Raw genomic sequence first — 23576 nt, 5'->3', positions numbered from 1 at the left:
TCAAATGTTAAAAGTATTTTGGTTGGTGTAGACTTGCAACTAGGAATGAACAATATAAAGTAAATTTATTCAAAACCACGTTAGGATTGTGGAAGCAGCTGTGTTGACTGTAGAGGCCACGTCCGAAGTTCCCTCTGATGTCTCTGTCTTTCTAAACGGACGGACAGTAACTGTGTAAGAACTGCAGATAGTCAGATTAACAGCAACAGTATTTTGTCTCTATCTGCCATTGTAGAAATTCATCTCATGTAAACAATAACATGGCGCACAGCGTCGCGTCGAACAAAGCGCACACCTGTGACGTTCCGTGGCTAAATATCAGTTTTCCTCATCCACACGTAAACGCAAAAACTGAGTATTTGAGATTCTCCACCCGGCAGGAGTTTTTAAAAATCTGTTTTCAGTTTTACGTGTGGACGAAAGGTGCAAATGCACAGAAAAATCTGCATTTTCAAAAATACCTGTGTACATGTGGCCCTAGCCTTACTTCAAGTCATCCCTTGGATATGGACAAATATGATAATTTTTCATAGCTAGATGTACCGCCACTGCATGCCATGAGAGATGCCACATTTTCAGCAACCAGCTCTTTGGGAGTTCCATTATTGGTGAAAAATAAAGTTTTATGGCTGTCGTTGGAGTTTCTTTTATTTTTAAAGTTGTCTGTTGTGTAGATAAACACTGGCTCATGTGTGTTAGATGCCTGTTTTATGCTTGACTGATTTGTAGGTCAGTTTTACATTCCTGCAGCTGTGTCCATGGTGGGGGTTTGTTTGTTTTTCACACCAACCACACAAAGGAAATCATCAGATCGGGCGAAGTTGCTTTTTTTTAAAAATAAATAAATAAATAAAACATTTTCTGTTATCACATTTTGGTGAGTCTGTGTGAACTTGAGCTCACTGGGTTAAATCCCAGTGCATCTTATTCTTTAGCCAGAGTGGATCGTCTGCCTCCTTCTCCTCCTATCCCAGCATCCTTCTCTTTCACTCCACCCTCTGCTTGTCCTCCTTAATTACATCCATGAATCGTCTTTGAGGTCTTCCTCTTTATTGCCTGGCAGCTCTATTTTTGACATCCTTTGTCAGTGTATCCACTCTCCCTCCTCTGTACAAAAAAGAGGAAAAACAGTCTACTCTAGAGTTTGAATCGGATATTAAAATTTTATTCATCTTTCATCAACCTTTTGAACATAGCTTGAAAGCTTTTAGAGCTGTATTCAAACATGTCAAGCTGATTAACGCACACTGTAAATGTGTTCTGTCCCTTTACCATTTTCTGTTCAGTGTTCATTTATTTCTCTCATGATTTTCTCAGTAACGTCAAAATAAAAGCACCCAAGTTCACTGTGTGTATGTTGGAGCCTTTACATGTTTATTTCCTGGCTTGGCCACAGATGACAGACCGACTCATCCTCCTTCAGCTGTTCATGAATTTCCACAGCCAAATCTGGTTGTGGTGATACTTTCAGGTTCTTGTAGTGTGTCGTTGACCAGGCAGGTAAATTAGCTTCAGTTTGTGGTTGAAGGCTAAACAGCACATTCAGTCATGTAGTGTTGCCTCACCCCAAGAACAATTCAGCTATTTAATCTTAAAGTATCTCAAGTCTTTTTTTGTTTGCTTTCTTAACATAAAAAACATATATTTCATACCTCTGATAAATTTGCCTTTAATGTGGCAGATTTATTTTATGTTGGTGCTTGAGCTCAATGCAAGACTTTTATTATTAGTCTTTTATTTCATGTCAAAATGTGTATAAGCGCATAAAACTGTAAAAGGAAAACAATACAGCGCTGTACTGTAGAAGTTAAAATCAAATGTGTTCTTGTTGTCCACATCCCCTCTGGGGCATAGATTCAATCATTCTAACGCAGGGGTGCCCAATCCCGGTCCTCGAGAGCTACCGTCCTGCAGCTTTTAGATGCATCCTTGTTCCCACACACCTGAATCAAATGAATGGCTTGTTATCAGGCCTTTGCCAAACATGATGGCATGCTGAAGAGATCAAACCATTTGATTCAGCTGTGTTGGAGTAGGGATGCATCTAAAAGCTGCAGGATAGTAGCTCTCGGGGACCAGGATTGGGCAGCCCTGTTCTAACATCTCAGCCAGGCCAATCACATCAAGTGTTTGCACCTGTGTGAGGCAGAGTTTGCTTCAGCCCAACTTTTCATTAGGAAGATGGAAAAGACACATACAGACAGCCGCGTGGCTTGGATGCTCGACTTTGAGTCTCGTGGGTGTTTAGTTGGAGGAGCTGGAAGTTGGGCTTTCTGGATCCACGGCTGACAGGGCAGCTGTGCTGCACAGTCCAGCTCAGCGCTCGCAGCTGTGAGGACACAGCGACTGCAGCAGTCATGGCTGCTGGCTTCCTAATTACAAGGTAACACATTAAATATGAAACCAAATGGGTTTTATTAGGTCCATTTTATTTACTTGAGTCTACCTTGACTGTGTATTTGTAACTGTTTAACAGATTATTGCTGGTCTGTTTGTTGAGTGAGGTGAACTACTCCTCAGCTTTTCCAAGAGGTAAGCCTGACTCACCTCCTGCTGTTTGGAAATGGGGCTAAAACTCTTCTTGTTAAAATACCTGTGTTACTATAACGTCCTGCAAGTCTAACCCTGTTAAGAATTGAGCCATTAGCAACAATTTACCAGCTCCCCTAATTAAAGTAAGACCAAACACTAGGCCTACGATCTGATACACAGCACTGACAAGTCAGGGTGGTGCTTTAAGCAAACTGTGCATTTGCTTTTGTTTGTATCTTGATGTAGTTTTCTGATTAGGAACAGGTTAAGTTAGCCTTTCAAATTAAAACTGTCTGGGTCCATGGCGTGAAGGATTGCTGCCATTCCTCCTCCGCCTTCATGGATTCAGACAGAAAGTTGGAGGTTGAGTAATTTAAATTAACAACTTTCCTGATGTAACCGCATTTCTGTGTGGCAGAATAAAGCAATATGTCGGTAATTAAGTCAGTGACTGACAGGAAAAAGAGGGAACTAATACAAAAATCCACATGTAACTGTTTTACTCTTTCCTTTATTGCAATATTGTTTTGCTATACAGCAAATGGAGTATCTATAAAGGGGACTCGAGGTGGCACTCTTCTTCAGTCCTGAAATGTAATTTTTACAATCTGAATCTAATAAATGATTAAATATTGTCAGTTAAATACCAGTGTAAGTAAAAAAAAAAAAAAAAAAAAAAAAATTAAAAGTAAGCTTTATTCACAGTCCTGTTTCAAGACCATGTACATTGAAACAGGACTGTGTAGAGTATATCTGCAGTATTTTAATGTTATGGAGTTACAGGGTCTAAATGCTCCACACTATTAAATATGAGTTGTCCTGTGCTTCATGTTACGCTGCTTAAAATGTCGCACAGGGAACTAAACAAGAACCTTGTTTAAGCCAACTGTCAGGCCGGTTTATTCTTTATGGCACATCTCTGCTTTGTTCTTGTTCCTCCCAGAGAAACCTCATTTGAAAAAACGGTAATGTAGCTCTGTACATTAGCAAACTGTTTCTGTGCTGCTAATCACCAATTATGAAGCTAAATAGATCAAATGAATTATGCTCTTATGATAGATTCCTGCAGAAATATGCTGTTGTGGTTCTAGAGGTGTTGGTTTGGAAAATATAGTCTAAATGTCCAAATTTTACAATGTAATTTGTAACTTAACCTTCACCTGTTTTCTTTCATAGCCAGACGTTTTGTGCAACCGGGAGTGTGGCAAAGTGAAGGAGAGGAAGAAGCCTACAACTATGAGAACTGTCATCCTTTCTACTACATCAGTGCCCAGGACAAAACATTGGAAAAGCAGGGACGTTTTAGGACGGCCCCTTTCCATATCTGTAAACAAAACCATCCCATTGTGTACCAAAAAGCCTCAAACCTCAAGCCTGCAAACCCCTTGCAGCCACGATCTAATGTTGCCACCAAATGGCCAAAGGAGACTGTTCTACCCCAGCCTCCACCACAGAAGAAATATCTGTCACCCAAACCCAAAAGCTATGAATTCAATCTGAAGATTCCCTTTCTTGATTTCCTGATAAGAAATGATGGAAAGAATTCTTCTAATAAAAAACATGATGGTGGAAATGATGCGCCTGCTGTCGCCAAACCAGGTTTTCAGGTCGGCTCATCTGTTTCCTCTTCATCTGTCTCTCAGTCTCTCAACACCCCAACCAATAGCCATTTTGTCCACTTGGCAAGTCAACACAAACCAGAGACTCCTGATGTTTTAAACCCAGAAAAACCCATTTCAGCCACGACTGAATCAAGGCAACCCTCCTTAAACTCTGCTAGTATGGGCCAGACGGAAACACAGGAGCAGCCATTTCCCATGAAACCACAATCAAGTTCAACTTTATTTGGATCAGGAAGACCTTTCGTAAGTTTTGCAACACCCCAGCAAGAGACTCGTGAGCCAGTTCATATTAAGCCAAGTTCATCTCTGGCTGAGTCAACAAGGCCTCTCTTAAGCTTTGGAACAACACAGCAGCAGACTTATAAGCCAGTTCGTGTTAAACCTCAAAGTTCAACCATGACTGAATTAGAACAGCCTTTCCTAAACCTTGGAACAACGCAACACGACGGTTATAAGCCATATCCTATTAAACCACAATCAAACTCTGCCATGATTGGATTAAGGCAGCCCTTCTTAAACTCTGCTGGTACAGAAGCACAGGAGAAACCTTATGAGCCATATCCCATCAAACTACAGTCAAGCTTGACCCTGATTGAACCAGCGAGGCCTTTACGTTTTACATCACCACAGCATCACATTCATGAGCCAGTTCGTGCTAAACCACCAAGTTCAAATCAGGTTGGAGCAGAACGGCCTTTTGTGAACTTTGGAACAACACAACACCAGAGTTATGGGCCATATCTAGTTAAACCGCAATCGAAGTCTGCCATAATTGGATTAAGGCAACCCTTCTTAAACTCTGCTGGTGCAGATGCACAGGAGAAGCTTTATAAGCCATATCCCATCAAACTACAGTCCAGTTCAACCCTGGTGGAACCAGTGAGGCCTTTACGTTTTGCATCACCCCAGCAAAACATTCATGAGCCAGTTGGTGTTGAACCACAAAGTTCAAAGCATATTGGAACAGAACGGCCTCTTGTGAACTTTGGAACAACACAGACTCGTGAGCAACATCCCATTAAACCACAATCGAATTCAAACCTCATTGCATCAGCAAGGCCTTTCCTAAGTTTTGCAGCACCACAGCAAGAGACCTATGAGCCATTTCACATTAAACCACAAAGTTCAACCCCAGCTGTATCAGAGCGACCTTACTTTGGAACAACACAACAGCAAACTTATGAGCCATATCCAATTAAACCACAATCTAGTTCAACCATGGCTGCATCTGCAAAGCCTTTCCTGAACTTCGAAGCACCACAGCAGCAAACTTATGAGCCATTTCATATTAAACCACAATCAAGCTCAGATCGGTTAACCTCAGACTGGCCTGCCTTAAACTATGCTGCTATTGGACACTCACAAGCACAACAGGCTTATGAGCCATTTTACTTTAAGTCGCGGTCAACTTCAACCCACTTTGGATCAGAACGGCCTGCCTTTAACTCTGCAGCTGCACGTCAGAATTATGAGCCGGTTCATGCCAAAATGCAATCTTATGACAGTTGGCCATATTTTCAGGACAGGTCAACGATGTCTTCAAGCCAAATGAGAGTCCAAAGACAGGACTCTGCCAGAAACAAACTCAACAGGAAACGCGACTACCCAAAACTTTTTGATGTGGCTGGAAGTGATGGTCATAACAAACTTGCTTATGTTTAACAAGTTCAGGCTCAAGGTTTTAAATCTGCAATTGTCAAAAACTATCAGAGTTCACAGTTCATCCCTTTGCTTCCAAGACTTCTTTTTTCATATCCAGCCACCAGCCCTTCTGATTTCATCTCCAGTGACAACCAGGATACAAACCCAAACAATCTGGAACCATTTTCATCCTCACCTCTGTTCATCCTACCTAACAACACTTTGATAACAGCCTTGTCAGTTCAATTGGAAGCAAAAAGTACCTGAGGTTTAGGTGAGTCATTACATTCTTGTGATTTGAATACATCTGTGAAAACTGGTATAATGTCTGAATCTCTTGTCTTACAGTTGTGCACTTGAACTGAAGAGATGTTAATCTACTGTCTACTCATGTGAAAGTGCCCATGCTCCATCCTGTTTAAGTCTTTTGATTGGCTGCTCTCAAGACGAAACAGTGACAGTCATGTCTGTGCACTATAAACTGAAAGCAGGTGACAGCAAAGGCTAGAAATATCTAGCTACTTCAACCTGTTAAGCTGACCGAAGTCTTTTTGTTTTTGTTTAATCCATACAAAAAACATGAAGTATAGATTTAGCTCTTGCAGAGCGCAGCTTTCCATGTTTGTGTGGCCGGGTGCACTGATTTTTAGTCTAATCTTGTGCCCTGCAGCTTCACAGCAAAAAGCCTCCAGGATGTCATGGTATTTCACAGAGCTGCAGCCGAGCACAGTGACCTGTAGTTTCTTCAAACTGTATAAATGCAGAGGTGCAAAGAGGCTGTTTTCATGTTTTTGTTGGAGGTTTGAGATTAAAACACTGACAAGTTGTTGCACTTGTTGCATTGGCACTGCATCACTACTAGGACATTAATCTAAGATAAGGTGAAGGAGGCACATCTGGAAACCTCAGGGTTTCCATGGTTGAAGTCAGTCTACAGGCCACAGAGAAGCAGTCTGGCTGGCCAAGAGTTTAACTGAAAATGCTTTATGGTGGTAAAGGTAGAGGAATGTCTTGTGTTGTTTCTTGCTTTTTTGTGTTTTAGTTCCTGTTTGAGCTCAAACTTTAATTACCAACAGATCCAACAGAGTTGTAAATGGTGTGATTGGGAACATAGTCAGTTACGTGATTGTTACATGGTTTATAACCCTTAGGTCACCATCTTGTAGTCTGACCTGTGGGTTAACCACTTGTGGAAGAGTGGCACTGATGGAAAATAAACGATGTTCACTATCTATAGAAAACTAGTCACTCATCCTTTTTGGTCTCTATAATTGTATTGAGTGTAAAGCAATCCAATAACATTTCATGGTTATATACTGGCCAACTCTGAAACATTTCTTGCTTTTAGTTTTTCTAAAAGTCACTGAATGGTGGATCTTACCCTTTGTATGAAAAGAAAAAAATTAGTCTCCAAATCTAAGCTCTTCGAGGCTTCCCCCCCCCCCCCCCCCCCCCAACAATACATCCCTAAACCTTCTTTTTTGTTTTCCCCTAATGCAAAACTGGTTTATGAAGTTATCTGCTCACCACTGGCATTTTTTAATTGTTAGCATAAATAATGAGTCTGTCTAGATTCCCGTTATTCCACCACTGGCGAGTCTGGTGGGGCCCTGAGCGGCCCTTCTACCAGTGTTATTATCTAAGAAATATTCAAACACCAGTGTGTTTTAAACAGTGTAAAGACAAATTGATCACTCTGCTCAGTCATGTCTCGGTCAGAGTTGGACACACTAGACTGCTCTGCTAGCTAAATTAACAAATATAAAATGTTAAAGCAAAAGAGAGAAATATTGTGGTACTGGCTGAAGTTGTTATTCAAATGTCTCCTCCGCAGATGAGGCTAGCCAAGCAGCATTTAGTTATATTTAACCTTTATTTGCTTTACTCACCACGGTCTTGTTTTTTCACACTCCCAGAAAAGTAACTCTCCACTTTCATGGAGTGGCTTTTGTTGTCTTTAGCTTTGTCTAAAGAGAATCATGTGTGATACTTGTAGTGCGAATCTGGTGGCGCCTCCGTGGGAGCTCAGGTTTTTCCCACTGCCACTGCAAACCTTGCACACTGCCTCCATTACTCTCATAGTTTACTTTTCCCTTCTAATTGCAAGTTGGTAACTTTGCGTTTTTGAAACCTAATCTGCTCGTACCCAGTATTTTTATCACAGCGGGGTATAGTGTTGAGGTACCCGTTTAGTTTTTATTAGCTCCAGTGAAAACCGTTCAGAGTCTTTGTCAAATCTCAAGACTCTTCACAAATGTGTCGTCTATTGTATTCAACGATGAGAACTCACTGGAGTAGTTGAAGGAGCAAGTACATCGAGAGGGAGAGGAGGAAGAGGACTCCAACGTAGCTCTTGAAGTGAGGTTACTGCTGCTTAGTGTGCTGGAAAATCACCACCCATTCACACACATTTTAATTGCCCTTTTAAAATTGGCTGACTGTAGATTATTAAAGGTCTTTACTTTTTCACTGGGTTCAAGAGTTGAGGACATGAATATCATATTTACATCCATATCACCAAACCATATAAATTTTCCATTGAAAATAACTAGTCTGAGTACTTGTACAGTTTGCCAGTGTAACGAACACATCTGGCACGAATGAGAGGAAGCCGGTGTAATATTGAAGCTGCAAGGAGCAGGGGGGGGGAGGACTTTAAATACCTGGAGTCAAACGTCCAAAACAACAGACGGAGCAGAGAGAAGAGGATAGAGCAGGCAGGGCGACATGGGTGAAGACGAGTGTCAGGGGTGTTTTGTGATGGACTCAGAGCAGTGAGAGTAAAAGGAAAGGTTTTTAAGCTGAGAGCGGCTCTGAGAAGTTAAGATGTTCATTGGGAATGAACAGAATTAGAAATGAGTCCTCGGAGGGAAGCTCGGAGTCCGAGAGGTCAGAAATGGTTTGCACACGTGCAGCCGAGGGAGAGTGAATATACCAGATAAATGCTTCCAGACGTAGTGAAGGAGGACATGCATGTTGACGTTACAGAGGAGGATGCTGGGATAGGATGAGACTGAGGAAGATGATCCACTGTGCCCCCCCCCCCCAAAAAAAAAAGAGGGGAAAAAAAACGAGCAGATAAGGAAAACGTTTGTTGCTGCAGTATCGCGTTTGAAATTCATTACAGTTGTGGGTTTTCCTCAGTGGAATCAATGTAACTATTTCCTGATGAGATCATCATTACAGGAAGCGATGGTTTTGTTCCCTCAGTAAGGAATCAAATGATAAAACATAACAATGATCAACTACATCGAAATGTCAATGAGGGCAGAACAAAAAGCAGAGTCGTGTTTATCTGTCCAGTTTACCTTGGTGCAGTCTATGCCGGGGTGTCAAACATAAGTCCTGGGCCCACAGTTACCCTGGCAAAAGCTCAAATATGGCCATAGTTTTGTAGTTTTTCCTATTGAGATAGATGCTTACTTCACCACTGACACAACACCTAATAACAGAGTTAGACAAAGTTGCTTTTCCTACTGTCGATCACATAAATGTAATAATTTTTGTTTTTCATTTTTGTTTGGAAATTAAAAGACTTTTTGTGAATTAATGAAAACTTCAAATTCTGTAATTAAAAATGGCTCTTACCATGAAAAAGCATAGAAAGTGTTTGTCTGACTGGGTGAATGAGGCAAGTTGTGTAAAGCACTCTGGGTGCTCGCAGTGGGAAAAACTCTATATAAGAACCAGTTACAAGAACAGGCTGGACAATGAACTAGCAGAACTTTTATTTTACATATTTAATTTTACTCGGTTGTCTCACAGTGTAAAATGAGTTTGGTTATACCTGATCTATGGGAAGCATGGCAGAGCTTAAAATGCAAAATCCAATAGCACTGTTGTAAATGACAAAATGAAGGTTAATTAAGTAGACGGTACAGATTTAAACAACATGTGGGGCTTAGTTACATTTTACCTGAACACTGAAGGACACTGCAGTTATCTCAGATTTATATAAGAGAAAACGGATAAACCCAGAGCTTTAAAACCTGCTGGGTGTCTCTGTTTGTTTTTCTGCTTCAAGGTCATTTCTTTAAACTGCAGAGCTGCAGCTGCCGAACACACAGCCCAGCTTAATTATTTAACTGTTTTAAAAAGGAAGAAGTAATTCAGAGTAATGAGCCTCCACCTTTAAGTGGAAATGGGTCTTTTCTTTGTTATCAAGGTGTCGTAACAGCACTGTTCAGCTGCAGGCAAAAACTAAGAAGTTTAATTCTGGAAAAATAACCAGGTGACATCACAGTGATGTCACCAAAGTTACTCTTACAGCCCAAAACTTACAAACAGTAAGATTCTGGATTTTGTGTTACGGTGGTCCGGAAAAAGACAGAATTAGTCCTGTGAGCAAAATAAATGTTTCAGGTGCTCTGCAGCTCGAATATGACAAGAACGTCTGAGGAAGCTGAGTGACGGTGTTATACTGTGACAAAGCAGCGTGAAGAGATGCAACAAGTTACATCTGTCAGATTAACAACCGTTTGTATCTTTCCATGAATGCATGTAGTATGAGTTAATCTGGTTTATTCCCAACATGATGCAGAGTATGAAAAGAATACATCAGTGAAGTGTTAATACTGTTGTTTCTGAGGACGGGTTGGTTACGTTCTAGGTTTACAGTAGACTAAAAGTTATATTTTGTCACAGTCTCGGGTGTATGTTTGTTCCATAATGTTTCCATGTGGTGGTCGATAAAGTGACGATTCTGCTGTAATCACAGATTGGCACGCTCACGTTAAATTGTTCTAAAGCAAAGACTAAAAGCATCTGATCTTCATTAAATTTGAAAAGATGAAACGTATCAAAATTGAGTATTTTGGTCTAAATAACCCAACATGTGATGTCCACATATGTGGACGCCAGGTGCTAGGAGGTTAAAGGATCTCACACAACAAACTAAATATTTGAAGATCATTTTTAGTTGTCATGCATCATGCAGTAGTAAATATGACACGAATCTCTGTGAAAGTTTGCATTAATCATAGCTTGTATGGAGAGCCTGTGACTTTTAAACAGTGAGGTTGGCATTTGTTACTGTGGGGGAACAATGACGTTCTTCCAGAACGTATTCATAGGGGTGGCCACATCGAGGCACCTGAAAATATTGGGGTGGTACACCAAAAACAGAACAACGGAGGGGAGGGGGTGGCGACGGGAAATTGTGAGGGGCCGACAAAGTGGCACAGTGTGAATGACAACAATTCTATATGAATAAGTAAATGTTTCAGCTCATTGTAGGGTGTCTTCCTCGGTCTTCTGCTCACGTTTACTAAAATTATTGCCAACATGGGGCAGTCTTGCCAGGGGAGGCCCAGTATTTGGGTGGTGGCCAGTGCCCTCCTGACCCCCCCTTCCCATTTTGGGTGATACACGTTTGTGGTGCTGTGTAGCGTCGCCAAGAAGAACTTTCACAGTGATGCATGTTGTCTGTAACTCTGTCTTTTAGCCAAGATATCCAAACAAAATATCCAGTCGATTTTTTTTCTTCTAAATTTACATTTTCAGACATTAGATATTTGTCTTGATTGTTAGGGTATAATTAACACCATATTGGTTTGATGCAGAGAAACAAGTGAAACTGAAATGCGACTGGAAAAGTCATGATAATTTCAAACTCTTTCGTGCTCTGTTGACTGATTTAACTGTCGAGGATATGCTGCAGGTGCGTGTTTGTCTGTAATGATGCTGTTTTACATCTTAACCAAAAGTCCCCTCAGGAGATTACCAACTTCTCGAAACTGAGCAATAAGAAGTACACACAGGCTATAAAATCCCCCACTTCTGGTAACTCCTCCATTATTTGAGCTTTTGGAAAACTTTGAAGTGTTGAAGGGCGTTGCGCATGTGACTCCATAAAAATGGAACCGTGTGTTAACTGGCCCTGCTCAGTCCAAAAGGGGCTGACCCTGTCATGTGAAATTGTCCGTGTCAGGCTTAATAGGTTGTGTAATAAGTTGTTTAATTGTTCACTGAACTAGCCCTCTACCACGGCTTCAGGCTCTTCCTGCATAGTTAAGGTCAAATATAAAACCAACCCCTCTTTCATCTTGAGCTACAGCATGGCTCCTGCACAGTCACTGACTCAGACGCTGGGATAGGACGCTCAACGTCGGCTCCCTTTCTTCACTAGACTCGTGGTCACAGACATTTTTAAAAAGATAATTCTGCTGTTCTGAATGGAGTTACAAGGAGCCAATGATGGCATTCGCCTGGCTGCCTACAGAGCCAATCTCCCTGCGCCAGTGGCTAATGGTAAAGCGACATCAGGAGGCTTTGAGTCCGATTACTACACGTGTGATGGGGATGGCAGCAGTGTCGCATCTCGCGTATCTGTTGATTTAACTGGCTACGAGACTCTGGATGCCCCGCCGCGCTACGACTTCTATGCCAACACGGAGGTGTGGGGCCGACGGAGGCAGTTCAGGCCGTCTCTGTTCCAGCTGCACGCCGGCCCTGAGGTGAGGGATCTCTTATTTATTTAATTACGAAAACTAAGAGAGAAGAACTGAGTTTGGTTTTGTGTCTTGAGCAGGATGACTCCAGACCTCCCATGTATGAAGAGACAACAGGTGGACAGGCGGAGGCAGGAGGGAAGGACAGCTCTGAGGAAGATGAGGATGAGCAAAAGGAGCCGCCAACTGAACCCACGCGCTTTGGATGGGTGCAGGGGGTCATGGTAGGTGGAGGCTTTGACCGATGGGAGGCGATTTTTCTGCTGCTGTTTTTGAACTTGGAGCAATCTTGAATCTCCAGATACGTGAAGTTAAAAGATATTTTTCTTAGACTTAACGTTGAAGGCCTCTAAAGCAGCATTCGTCTTGTGTTTCCTGCAACTTAATTCAACTTAAACAAGGAATTAGAAAAGATTCAAATCTGAGACTAATGTAATTTAACTGTCGCCTGTTTTTGCACGTGAAGCTGTGAAAATGTGAAATTGTTTCTGAACATGTTTGCTTGTTTTTGACTCCCTGAGGCATTAAAGGGTTACAGAGTACAGTCAACGACTTATTGTTAAAGGAAGTTAAAAATATTACCCGTGTGAAACTTTAAGTTTCTTCCAAAACCAAAAAAAGTAGATTGATGACGATTTCATATTTGATGTACTTTCTACAAGCTCACTTTCACCGTGCATGTAGGCTGGGACAGAAACAGGACTTTTACTGAGCCTCCACAGTGATGCCGTTGATGATACTTAGAGACCAGCAGGCTTCACTCAGTGTTGCATCTGTTCTCAGATCCGCTGCATGTTGAACATATGGGGGGTGATCTTGTACCTGAGGCTGCCTTGGATTACTGCTCAGGCTGGTATAGGTATGTCCAACGACAGCATCCTTTATCCACAGCACATGTTTCCCAGACGGTGAGTATCCCTCACACTCACGGTGTGTTTCCCTGTTCTCATCAGGGATGACCTGGGTCATCATCCTGCTGTCCTCGACTATAACTGGGATCACTGGTCTCTCGACCTCAGCCATCGCCACCAATGGCAAAGTCAAAGGAGGTTGGATTTGTTCACTGCCACATGCAACAGCCTAGCTCTTTACTTTTAATGCTGCTGATTCCACACACAGTGCTCACTTTTTAATCTACCCTCTCATCTGCAGGCGGGACGTACTTTCTGATCAGTCGCAGCCTCGGTCCAGAGCTCGGCGGGTCAATCGGTCTCATCTTTGCCTTTGCGAATGCTGTAGCTGTGGCGATGCACACCGTGGGCTTTGCTGAGACTGTTACTGACCTCATGCGTGTGAGTAGCATGCCGTTTTATACGTGCGCTTTTATAAAATACAGTAAATAATGTCTGTTCATTGTCTTTACGCGTGAAATGTCTTTGTGCGCCATCAGGAAAATGGAGCCGTCATGGTGGATCGAACTAACGACATCCGCATCATCGGCATCATCACGGTGACATGTCTGCTGGGCATCTCAATGGCTGGCATGGCCTGGGAGTCAAAGGTTAGCTTTATCAGTTGTATGTGACACTATGATAAGCTGCCATAGTGGTTTGGATTTAAATGAATAGAATTTTTGCTAATTTTGTATTCAGATTATGAAGCCAGAGTCCCTAACCAGTCCGGTATCTGGAAAAATCATTAATGCAACATTTTTGAAGCCATCTCACTCTTTCACATAAGAGCAGAGGACTCGCCCTCTTCCTAGTTAGCATGTTGACGCTAGTCTTTGTGATAAACCCGACAAGCAAGACACCAAGTCACAGCCGCCAATGATGAAAGACTGAGCCACACTTCAGCAATAAAATTAACACGTTTCCAGCCTGGTGCAAAAGCAGCTAATGTCCCCTTCAGATTTTGGTAACTCAGCAGTGTGGTGTTCTTAACTGAAAGGTGTGCTGGCACAGGCAGGCTTAGCTCCTGGGTCTCGCCTCCGTTAGCTGAGAAGTTTGCGTTGGTGAAACTGTCACATTTTAATGGCCTTTTTTCTGCATTTTTTTTTATTCATGCATGGGCGTGTTTATGCTTGCTAACCAAGCTTTCCATGTTTCCATCTCCACCACCTTCATTTCTGGCTCAATAAATAATCTAAATAAAATTAAAAATTAAAATCAAAAAACTGCTTTTTAGTTCAACCTGGATACATAATCGATGCATAACGATGTGACTTTGTCCATCTTTTGTTTACAGTGTGTGCATCTGCATGTTTACAGCCTATTCTTCCTCCCACAGGCACAGGTTCTCTTCTTCATAGTCATCATGGTCTCATTTGCCAGTTACATTGTTGGAACAATCATTCCTGCTTCACCTGAGAAACAATCCAAAGGTTTCTTTAGCTACAAAGGTGACTATGCAGTGAGCCGGTCTTGCAGTTTACGGTAGTTTATTGCCGAGCTCTCCTGTAAACTCACTCTCTTCCCTTTAACAGCAAATATCTTTGCTGCAAATTTTGTACCTGACTATCGGGGGCCAGGGGGCAGCTTCTTCGGCATGTTCTCCATTTTCTTCCCCTCTGCCACGGGCATCCTGGCAGGAGCGAACATCTCCGGAGATCTGAAGGCATGTTATACAAATGCTTCTTTTCTTTTTTTTAATAGTGGGAATAATATACAGATAAGCCAGTCGGCTTCATGCACACACACACAGCTTTAAATTAAATTTACATATGTTCATGTTTTTAAAAGCCTTTGTCGTCTCCTCCTCAGAATCCAGCAGTGGCCATCCCCCGAGGGACGCTGCTGGCTATTTTCTGGACCACAGTATCCTACCTCATCATCTCTGCTACCATTGGTACTGCATGCCTCTGGAAAAAGCTCTGCTTTAGAGTTGATACTTTTTTATTTTATTTATGTGAAATAAGCTTACAAGCAAGTCTTGTAACTGCATTTTGCACCTGCAAAGTATCCAAACCACTTTTATTGCAGTTTCTGCCAGAGCAGCCGTTTCCACCACACTTTATCATAACGCACACACACGGCTCTATGTGCATAGTATCCCAATAATTGTTGTTTTACAGCTCCCTGATCGCACAGTTTTCCTCCTGTAGGAGACCAAAAAAAGCAACCCTTAAATTCGTCTTTGTGTCCTCCCAGGATCCTGCGTGGTGCGGGATGCGTCTGGCGTTTTGAACGACACGCTGTCTCCCTCATCAGCAGTCGAGGATTGTGTTGGTACAGCATGCCAGTATGGCTGGGACTTCACAGGGTGCATCAACAACAAGACGTGCGTCTATGGTATTCACAACTACTATCAGGTCAACTCACACACACACACACACACACACACACACACACACACACACACACACAGGAAATAAAAGTCAGTGCTGCATTTTCTTCCTGGTCATCATGGAAACTTCTAGTCTGTTCTACCCTGTCCTACCTATGGGGCGATCGTGGCTCAAGAGTTGGGAGTTCGCCTTGTAATCGGAAGGTTGCCGGCCCCGGCTTGGACAGTGTCGGTCGTTGTGTCCTTCAAGACACACTTCACCCGTTGCCTACTGGTGGTGGTCAGAGGGCCCGGTGGCGCCAGTGTCCGGCAGCCTCGCCTCTGTCAGCTGTGGCTACAATGTAGCTGCCATCACCAGTGTGTGAATGTGTGTGTGAATGGGTGGATGACTGGATGTGTAAAGTGCTTTGGGGTCCTTAGGGACTAGTAAGGCGCTATACAAATACAGGCCGTTGACCATTTACCTGACTAAGGTGATCCCGTTTACACACTTTCACTACTTTTCTGTAATTTCCCCTTACTGTCACTCCACGGTCACACTCCCATTCTATTAAGCAGCCACAGCAGGTCACCTTGTAAACACAAAGATGTTTCTGCCCTCTGAGTGTACTGAGTGAGCGTATTTCTGTCTGCAGTCGATGAGCTTGGTGTCAGCCTTCGGCCCCCTCATCACAGCTGGGATATTTGGAGCCACTCTGTCATCAGCTTTGGCCTGCCTGGTGTCTGCTCCCAAAGTCTTCCAGGTACACGCACAGTCGGTCTTCACGGAGGTTTACAACCATCAGATATTTCTTGTGACTCTTTAAATGTTTTTACAGAGTGTTTGCTTTACTGTGGCTTAAAGAGATGAAGTCTCACATCCGTAGATACGGGCAGTAAACTCACTTATAGAGTATGAGAGGAATCTGGGATATCTGCAGGAATATTGTTTAGACACAGGGTGAACATGTTAGACCAAATATTACATTTTCTTGTTTCTTACTCCACAGGTCGCAAACTCAGCTTTAACGATGAAAGTCCCTGAGTGTCTTCTTTCTTGTATTAATGTGTTTCTTATTCTAACCTTTCCCCCCCTCACAGTGTCTGTGTAAGGATCAGCTCTACCCTCTCATTGGCTTCTTTGGCAAAAGTTATGGCAAGAACAATGAACCGATCAGAGGATACCTTCTCACATATATCATCGCTGCTTGCTTCATCCTCATTGGTGAGACTTTGAAAGAGTCCGAGTTGTGTAATATCTTTCAAATAAGATGAGTTAGAGGCATACCCGACAGGTTCAGAGGGCAATAACGGAATCATAGACGCAGCAATCAAAATGCTTTTGACAAACTGGAGGAGTCTCCCCCTGCTGGCAGTTAGAAAGAATGCGGTTTCAAGGCACTTCTGCATTGGGAACAGTGTGTCCATCTTTCATCATTAGTAGTCCCTGCTGTTGGGGTTTTAAATGTCAGTATGTGAGTGACATTTCAAACCCAAACAGCAGAGACTACCAATGATGGGTAGCTGCTGAGAAAGAGTTTCCTAATTCACAAACATTTCTGCTGTTTTCATCTAATTTAAGAAAAAAAAATTCTTCAAAACTGTTTAGAAATACATGTTATTTCATATAATCATATTACATATAATTTATCTAATAAAATCATAATAACCATAGGATCAGTTAAAATCTTCAATCCCTTTAGTCAAATTCATGTCATTTCTTTAAATGCATTTCAATAGCATTTAATAAACCAGCTCTTTGCAGAGAGAATGTTTAAAAAGAACCGTTTTGCACATTAAATGACTGTTCTGTAGCTTTACAGAGCGCCATAAAGATCCAGTAAGATGTTTCAGTAGGAGCGTTTGCTTTGTAAAGGGTCAGCCAAGTTACCAAATGTACATGAAATCAAACAGTTTTGATATGTGTGATGGCATACGCTCTATGAAGCCCAAAGGCAGCCAAGTACTTAAGCTCATCTTACTGCTGATATCTGTTAATGCCAAATCAAAACTGTATTAAGTTATTAATTATGCTATCAAGCTTTTTCCTTGCGGCTTCATATCAAACGCTTTTTTCATGTGAAGCCATCACAGAAAACAAATAAATCCTCTTCTCTTTTATTGCATCACCAGCTGAGCTGAACACCATCGCGCCCATCATCTCCAACTTCTTCCTCTGCTCCTACGCTTTGATCAACTTCAGCTGCTTCCACGCATCCATCACCAACTCACCAGGTAACCAGCTGAGAGATGGCAGAGCTGACTTTATCATTGTATATAAGAATGAATCATCATCTCAAGTTAAAATATGAACATATGTTAACTGTCTGTGTGTGCAGGTTGGCGTCCGTCCTTCAGGTTCTACAGTAAGTGGCTGTCGCTGCTGGGCGCCATATGCTCCGTGGTGATCATGTTCCTGCTGACGTGGTGGGCGGCCCTTATTGCTTTTGGCGTCGTCTTTATTCTGTTGGCATACACACTCTACAAGAAGCCAGGTAAACACACACAAACTCTCTCACGCACACGTGTGTAAAAACAAAGCCATGCTGCTGCTTCACTCCCTCTCTGCTGCGTTTAGACGTGAACTGGGGCTCATCAGTGCAGGCGAGCTCCTACAACATGGCTCTGAGCAGGTGTGCAGGCCTCAACAGCGTAGAGGACCACGTCAAGAACTACAGGTGAGCCTCTCCAGTGTCTCTTTCTGTTGTGAGGTACACACCCCAAACAGCTGAAGATCCACTATTAGCTCACACTTGAGGAACTCACTTTTAAATCTGACTTCTTCTTCTCTTTCTCTCTCTGTCCCCTCTCCCGGTATTGCCACCATGGGGAGCTCCTCTGCTCCTCGACTCTGGAATCCCTGACCTCCTGATTTAAGAAATATCTCTTCCTTCTCTCTCTTTAAGTCCCAACTCAAAACTCACTTTTTCAAAATAGCTTATCCCACATAACCTCTCCACTCTGCTATTTTAAATTTGTTTTATGTCTTATATGATTCTTTAAACTGCTTGTTTTTATGTTGCTTTTATTGTTCTGCTGTGTACAGTGTCCTTGAGAGTTCTGAAAGGTGCTTTCAAATAAAATGCTATGTATTATTATTATTATCAAAATTTGAAGGTTGGATGAGTGTTTCTGGAGATCCTAAATGAAGTTAAGTTTCCTCTTTAGTCCAGGGGATTCTTTTTTTTTTCGTTCAGTTTGCAACAGTGTTACCAGTTTTTATACTATTACTAAAGTTGGATCCACGGTTGAAATGCAGTAGTTTAAAGTTTGTTTTGAAGGACTTTATCAACACTTCAGTTACTTTCACTAACCTCATAATGACATTATGGCAACGGTGGGGAGGAAGAACACTTTTAAAGCAAAGCTTTTTTTACTTTTACGTTCTAAGATTGAACCAATGTTTCTGGAACGATTGATGCTTATTTTAACTTCTTCTGGATTCATGAAGACATGAAGTCTAGTGACTTTTTTCAGGACTGCAATGACCTTGGTCACCAAGGACATGCCCCTCAAAAATAAATGGTAAAGTCTAGCTTATGCACCAAGATACAAAAAGCAGACTTGTTATTGTAAGTCCAGACGCTTTTCTTTGCAAGCTCCTTTGACTACGATGACCTGGATGACTGAGAACCTTCACAGACAAAAAGCAGAGTAGGACTGATAGAAGTTTATTTAGTGATTTTCCAGGAAGAGAAAAGACAAAATACGTGAGACATGAAGAGTAAACTGCTCCGTATCTAACTCCAACACTTTCAGGCCCCAGTGTTTGGTGCTAACGGGCCCTCCCAGCAGTCGTCCAGCCCTGGTGGACCTCGTCAGCTGTTTCACAAAAGATCTCAGTCTTATGTTGTGTGGAAATGTGTTAACTGTGAGTTCTCCCACTGATCGCACAATAAATCCAAACAATAATCGGAACAATGATTAATTGTTTGAAAGCGGAGTGATGAAATCTTTCTACCTTCCTCCCCGTGTTTCGCAGGATGATCCCTCTCCTTCAGTACTGGAGAAGGCCATGAGCGACAGTCACCTGAACTGGCTCAACAAAAGGAAGGCCGGGTCGTTCTACAGAGGAGTGGTGGCTGCAGATCTGCAATCTGGGGTTAACGTGTTGCTACAGGTCAGGGGTGAAATACTGTAATTGATAGTTGAGATGTATCAGCAGAATTGGGCTGAGGGGCAAGGCCCACCCACAATGCCAGTGCTGCCCTTTTGTAGTGACTGAGGTGTGAAAAGCACACGTGAATCCTCACCTGCTGGTGTTCTGACTGTCCACCAGGGGGCAGGTTTGGGCCGTGTGAAGCCAAATGTTCTCATCATGGGTTTCAAGAAAGACTGGCGGAGTGACACACCTCAGGCTGCTCACAACTACATAGGAGTAATGCGGTAAGCCAGAAAACTTTTATGACCAATACCGCTGCTAAAGTATTGCTAACAGAGTATTATTTTTGCGATATCAAATATTTATTGTTTAAAAACTGAACCTCAATTCCATAAAAGCTAAAGGGTACGAGTGTGTGTTGATGCACATGGTCATTCATTTAAATGTCGCTTTCAGTGATGCGTTCGACCTGCAGTTTGGCGTGTGCGTGCTGAGGATGAGAGAGGGATTAGAGGTCTCCAGTCCCTCTCAGTCACACGGTGAGAGCCTGCATGCATATCGCAGCAGGCTGCACATCAATGAACCCGGGAATGCTGCAGCCACTGCTACGTTCCCACGGCACTTTGCTCTTGGCATCAACAAGAGGCGCGCTAGGATGTGCAGTCCACATTTATCCATCATCTTTTAAGTAGCTGCCTGCAAATAAATGAATGTGCAAAGAAATTTCTTGTTTTTGTTTCAGTTAATCCAAGTTTTGACGGTGGACCAGAGAGCATCAACAGCATCTCTGTTCCTTCCTGCATTCAGACAAACCCCACATGTATGTAAATGCATGATAATATCACAGACACACAGAATACCCAAAGACCCTCTATGGTGTCATTTAAATTCTATAAAACACGTTGTCTGTTTGCAGCTTCTGTCTCCATCGAGCCCGAGCCTCAGCATAGTACACAGTTTCAGAAAAAACAGGGAAAGAAGACCATCGACGTGTACTGGCTGTCTGATGATGGAGGTCCGAGTACATCTCCATTAGTCGCCTGCTTTATGTCTTAATTCAAGAATGTCCACAGACATTTACTCCTCGTGCGTGTGTGTGTGTATTCCAGGTCTGACCCTGCTGCTGCCTTACCTGCTGACCCGCAGAAAGCGCTGGGCCAAGTGTAAGGTCCGAGTGTTTGTGGGAGGAGACGCAGAGAAAAAGGACGAGCAGAAGCAGGAGTAAGTATCATGCACAGGTCTACAGTGTAGATCGCTTCAAAAAGTTTCTTTCTTCTCTTGGAGTTTTTCCAAATGCCCAAATCATCTCAGGAACGCAGCACTTTAGAGTCAAACTAGTTTGTTTTTTAATTGGTCAGTAATATAAAAATAATCTTACTGACAGCCAAGTTTTGCTATTTTCACCGTAAAATTGAACAATCTTGCATCATCATCAGTCTATATTCCATCAGAAAGCCTTACTTTGTTTTCCCAAGAAACGGGGAAATGCAGTATATGGTCTGACATCCTGCGTTCTCGCAGACACAGACTGCACGCTGTTAGACATGTGCTCACTCCAGCCTCACGTTCTCTTTCCAGGGTGTTGGAGCTGATCAAGAAGTTCCGTCTTGGTTTCCATAGTGTCGAAGTCCTTCCTGAAATCAACCAGCCTCCTCAGCAGATGAAGTAAGCTTGAAGATGAGAATGAAGGATGGATGTTTGGGAATGTGAGCCAAAAAAGCTGCTGTCAGCTAACATAAGAATCCCGATCACTCAGTTTTTTGTGGTTTTTTAATTTTATTTTAGGCTTTGTTTGTTTTGTTTTTTTGTGGTATATGAAGTAAATTAGCCAAATCACTAACTTTAATCTTTTATAATATCCCCACCCACCAAACAGCTGTTGTGAAGAGCCGGGAGAGTCTATGAGGACTGACTCACTTTTGAAAGCGGCCTCTAGTGGCCATTAGACGAACTGCAGCTTTTGTCGCCATGCTGACTTTAGAGATTGTTGCTTATGACAAAGAATATATTTGAACACAGTATTTCAGAAAAATCTTTAGATAACTGTTTTAAGATTTCACTTAATCTATGAGCTGCTGCATCTAAAAATATTCAATTTAGCTGAATTAGGAGTTTTTTCTTCTAAAACTAATCAGCAATTGTTTTACATTTTCTGCTCGGGCGTCTCAGATTTGAACAGGATTGTTTTGGTTCAGAGTTTGAGCATATATAGGGAGATATAAAGTTTTAGCTTCCCTATTTATTTATTTTATAATGTGTCTATCTCAGACTACAGCTGATTTATTTAAATGAATTTGAAAGACTTAAAAAAGTCTTAAAGTACAGTATGATATGTGAAGCTAAAATTTAAAACCAGACAGTTGAACAGAAGGCCCACGATGATTTGAGATGGAATAACTCCAAACTCTGTCTCTGTGTGCTTCAGTGTCCATCAGTTTGAGAAGATGGTCAGTCGCTTCAGGGTGGATACAAATTCTAAGCCGGACTCAGATTCTGGATGTGCAAGCCAACATCAGGAGCCCTGGATGATCACAGACCAGGATTTCGAGAAGAACAAGGCCAAGGTCAGACACAAACTGATCAAATATGTTTAAACCAAGCCAAAACATTTCTTCTTTCCTCGCGCATCCCATCTTAGTTTGAACGTTTTGTTTGTTTTTTCCTGTGGAATTCAGTCTCTTCGCCAGATCCGTCTAAATGAGGTACTGCTGGATTACTCTAGAGAGGCCGCTCTCATTATAACGTGAGTAGTTTTTCTGCTTTTATTTAATAAATGATGGAAAGTGCTGAGTTTACAGGTGTTGTGAAGCTTTCACCTGAGAATGTTTCAAGCTCATTGTTACTGGGTGAAAATCAGCGGTTTGCTGTGTTTCCTGACAGCACCATGCCAGTGGGGAGGAGAGGAGTGTGTCCCAGCACGCTCTACCTAGCCTGGCTCGACTTCTTGTCTCGTGATCTGAGACCTCCAGTCCTTCTGGTCAGAGGAAACCAGGAGAACGTTCTCACCTTCTACTGCCAGTAACATCTCCAGTGAGACCAATGGACATATATGAAACCAGTTATCCTGACATTACAACACCTTTCAGGCCACAGAAGACATTTATTTTTCCATAGATTTATTTCTTGTAATTTGATTTTCAGGTATCAGTGAATGTACTTTCTTCAGTAATGAGCACATGAAATGCTTTGTTACATTTTGATTAACTCTGATCACAAAAATTAGTCAAAAGACGTCTACTGTACAGTGTCCTCTGTTTGTCAGTTAGGGTCCCTTCATGCTAATGTTGCACTCTCCACTTCATAATATACAATAAAAAATAATAAATATAGCTAACATAAATAATTGAAATAATTATGCAGGTCTTTGTTTGACAGATAATTGATATTGACAGAAAATGCTAATGCTTCTTTTTTTTAAATCTTTCTATTTATTGATTTGTGGCACAGGAGCAATGGTCTCCTATAGCTTCACCATCAGTCTAATTTAACTTTGTAAATAAAGTCTTCAGTACTCTTTTTAATATTAAGGTACAATATTAAGGTAATGAGGTACAATGGGAACACACGGTATCACAACATGTCCTTGTTGTAACTCTCTTGTAGTTAAACCAACGAGCTATGTAATAAATCGATCATTAAATTAATAAATACTTGTATTTGTAAGTATATGCATATAATCAAAACATGATACAGTATTAAATATGTTTAAAGGTGCTGTTGTAGTTTCTGGTCATTTGTTCACGGCAGTATTTATATTCCGATGTTTTGCTCAGACGTGTCGTTAACATCTTGTGGCTCCGTTCACTTTTCTGCATAAATCTTGTGGGAATATCTGAAAGTTTACAGCTGATGTAACACGCCTGATGCAACTTCAGCTGAGATAGTTTTGCTTCTCTTATCAGAGACGGAAGTTGACAGGAGCTCTCACTATGACTGTTTTAGAAAACAGCAAAAGCAAAACCTTGAAGAAAGCTCACAGGAAGTGTACAAAAGAAAACATACAAATGTTTCACTTTGGTGGTGTGT

The 23576-nt window shown here is 42.0% G+C and overlaps 2 protein-coding genes across 2 annotated transcripts; both read left to right on the top strand.

The window, feature by feature from the left end:
- Positions 1-2066: 2066 nt before the first annotated feature.
- LOC113025064 (uncharacterized) lies at positions 2067-9341 on the top strand. The gene is made up of 4 exons (XM_026172447.1): positions 2067-2383; positions 2477-2532; positions 3709-6069; positions 6144-9341. Exons 1-3 carry the CDS (start codon positions 2358-2360, stop codon positions 5814-5816), a joined length of 2190 nt encoding a protein of 729 aa, XP_026028232.1. The 5' UTR covers positions 2067-2357; the 3' UTR covers positions 5817-6069; positions 6144-9341.
- A 1875-nt stretch (positions 9342-11216) lies between these two features.
- Positions 11217-23521, top strand: slc12a3 (solute carrier family 12 member 3). Its single transcript, XM_026172446.1, has 26 exons — positions 11217-12250; positions 12325-12468; positions 13028-13103; positions 13198-13293; positions 13397-13536; positions 13635-13745; positions 14474-14585; positions 14670-14800; positions 14947-15031; positions 15334-15494; positions 16105-16212; positions 16550-16673; positions 17582-17683; positions 17788-17943; positions 18027-18126; positions 19208-19319; positions 19431-19568; positions 19728-19834; positions 20007-20089; positions 20293-20370; positions 20467-20565; positions 20660-20771; positions 21129-21215; positions 21976-22114; positions 22226-22293; positions 22431-23521. The coding sequence occupies exons 1-26, from the start codon at positions 11969-11971 to the stop codon at positions 22570-22572; spliced, it is 3093 nt and encodes a 1030-aa protein (XP_026028231.1). The 5' UTR covers positions 11217-11968; the 3' UTR covers positions 22573-23521.
- Positions 23522-23576: the final 55 nt, after the last annotated feature.

Source organism: Astatotilapia calliptera, chromosome 7 (genome assembly GCF_900246225.1).
Source record: "Astatotilapia calliptera chromosome 7, fAstCal1.2, whole genome shotgun sequence".
In the NCBI taxonomy this organism is placed as follows: Eukaryota; Metazoa; Chordata; class Actinopteri; order Cichliformes; family Cichlidae; genus Astatotilapia; species Astatotilapia calliptera.
Note: the sequence above shows the minus strand (reverse complement) of the source record. Positions and strands in the feature narration are given on the sequence as shown.

Bases quoted from the DNA above. Each gene is read 5' to 3' on its own strand.
- LOC113025064 (XM_026172447.1), top strand. From the start codon at position 2,358: ATGGCTGCTGGCTTCCTAATTACAAG. The intron at 2,384-2,476 runs GTAACACATTAA...ACTGTTTAACAG, and splicing joins GCTGGCTTCCTAATTACAAG to ATTATTGCTGGTCTGTTTGT. The intron at 2,533-3,708 runs GTAAGCCTGACT...TTTCTTTCATAG, and splicing joins CTCCTCAGCTTTTCCAAGAG to CCAGACGTTTTGTGCAACCG.
- slc12a3 (XM_026172446.1), top strand. From the start codon at position 11,969: ATGGAGTTACAAGGAGCCAATGATGGCATTCGCCTGGCTGCCTACAGA. The intron at 13,104-13,197 runs GTATGTCCAACG...TGTTCTCATCAG, and splicing joins TACTGCTCAGGCTGGTATAG to GGATGACCTGGGTCATCATC. The intron at 17,944-18,026 runs GTAAACACACAC...TGCTGCGTTTAG, and splicing joins CACACTCTACAAGAAGCCAG to ACGTGAACTGGGGCTCATCA.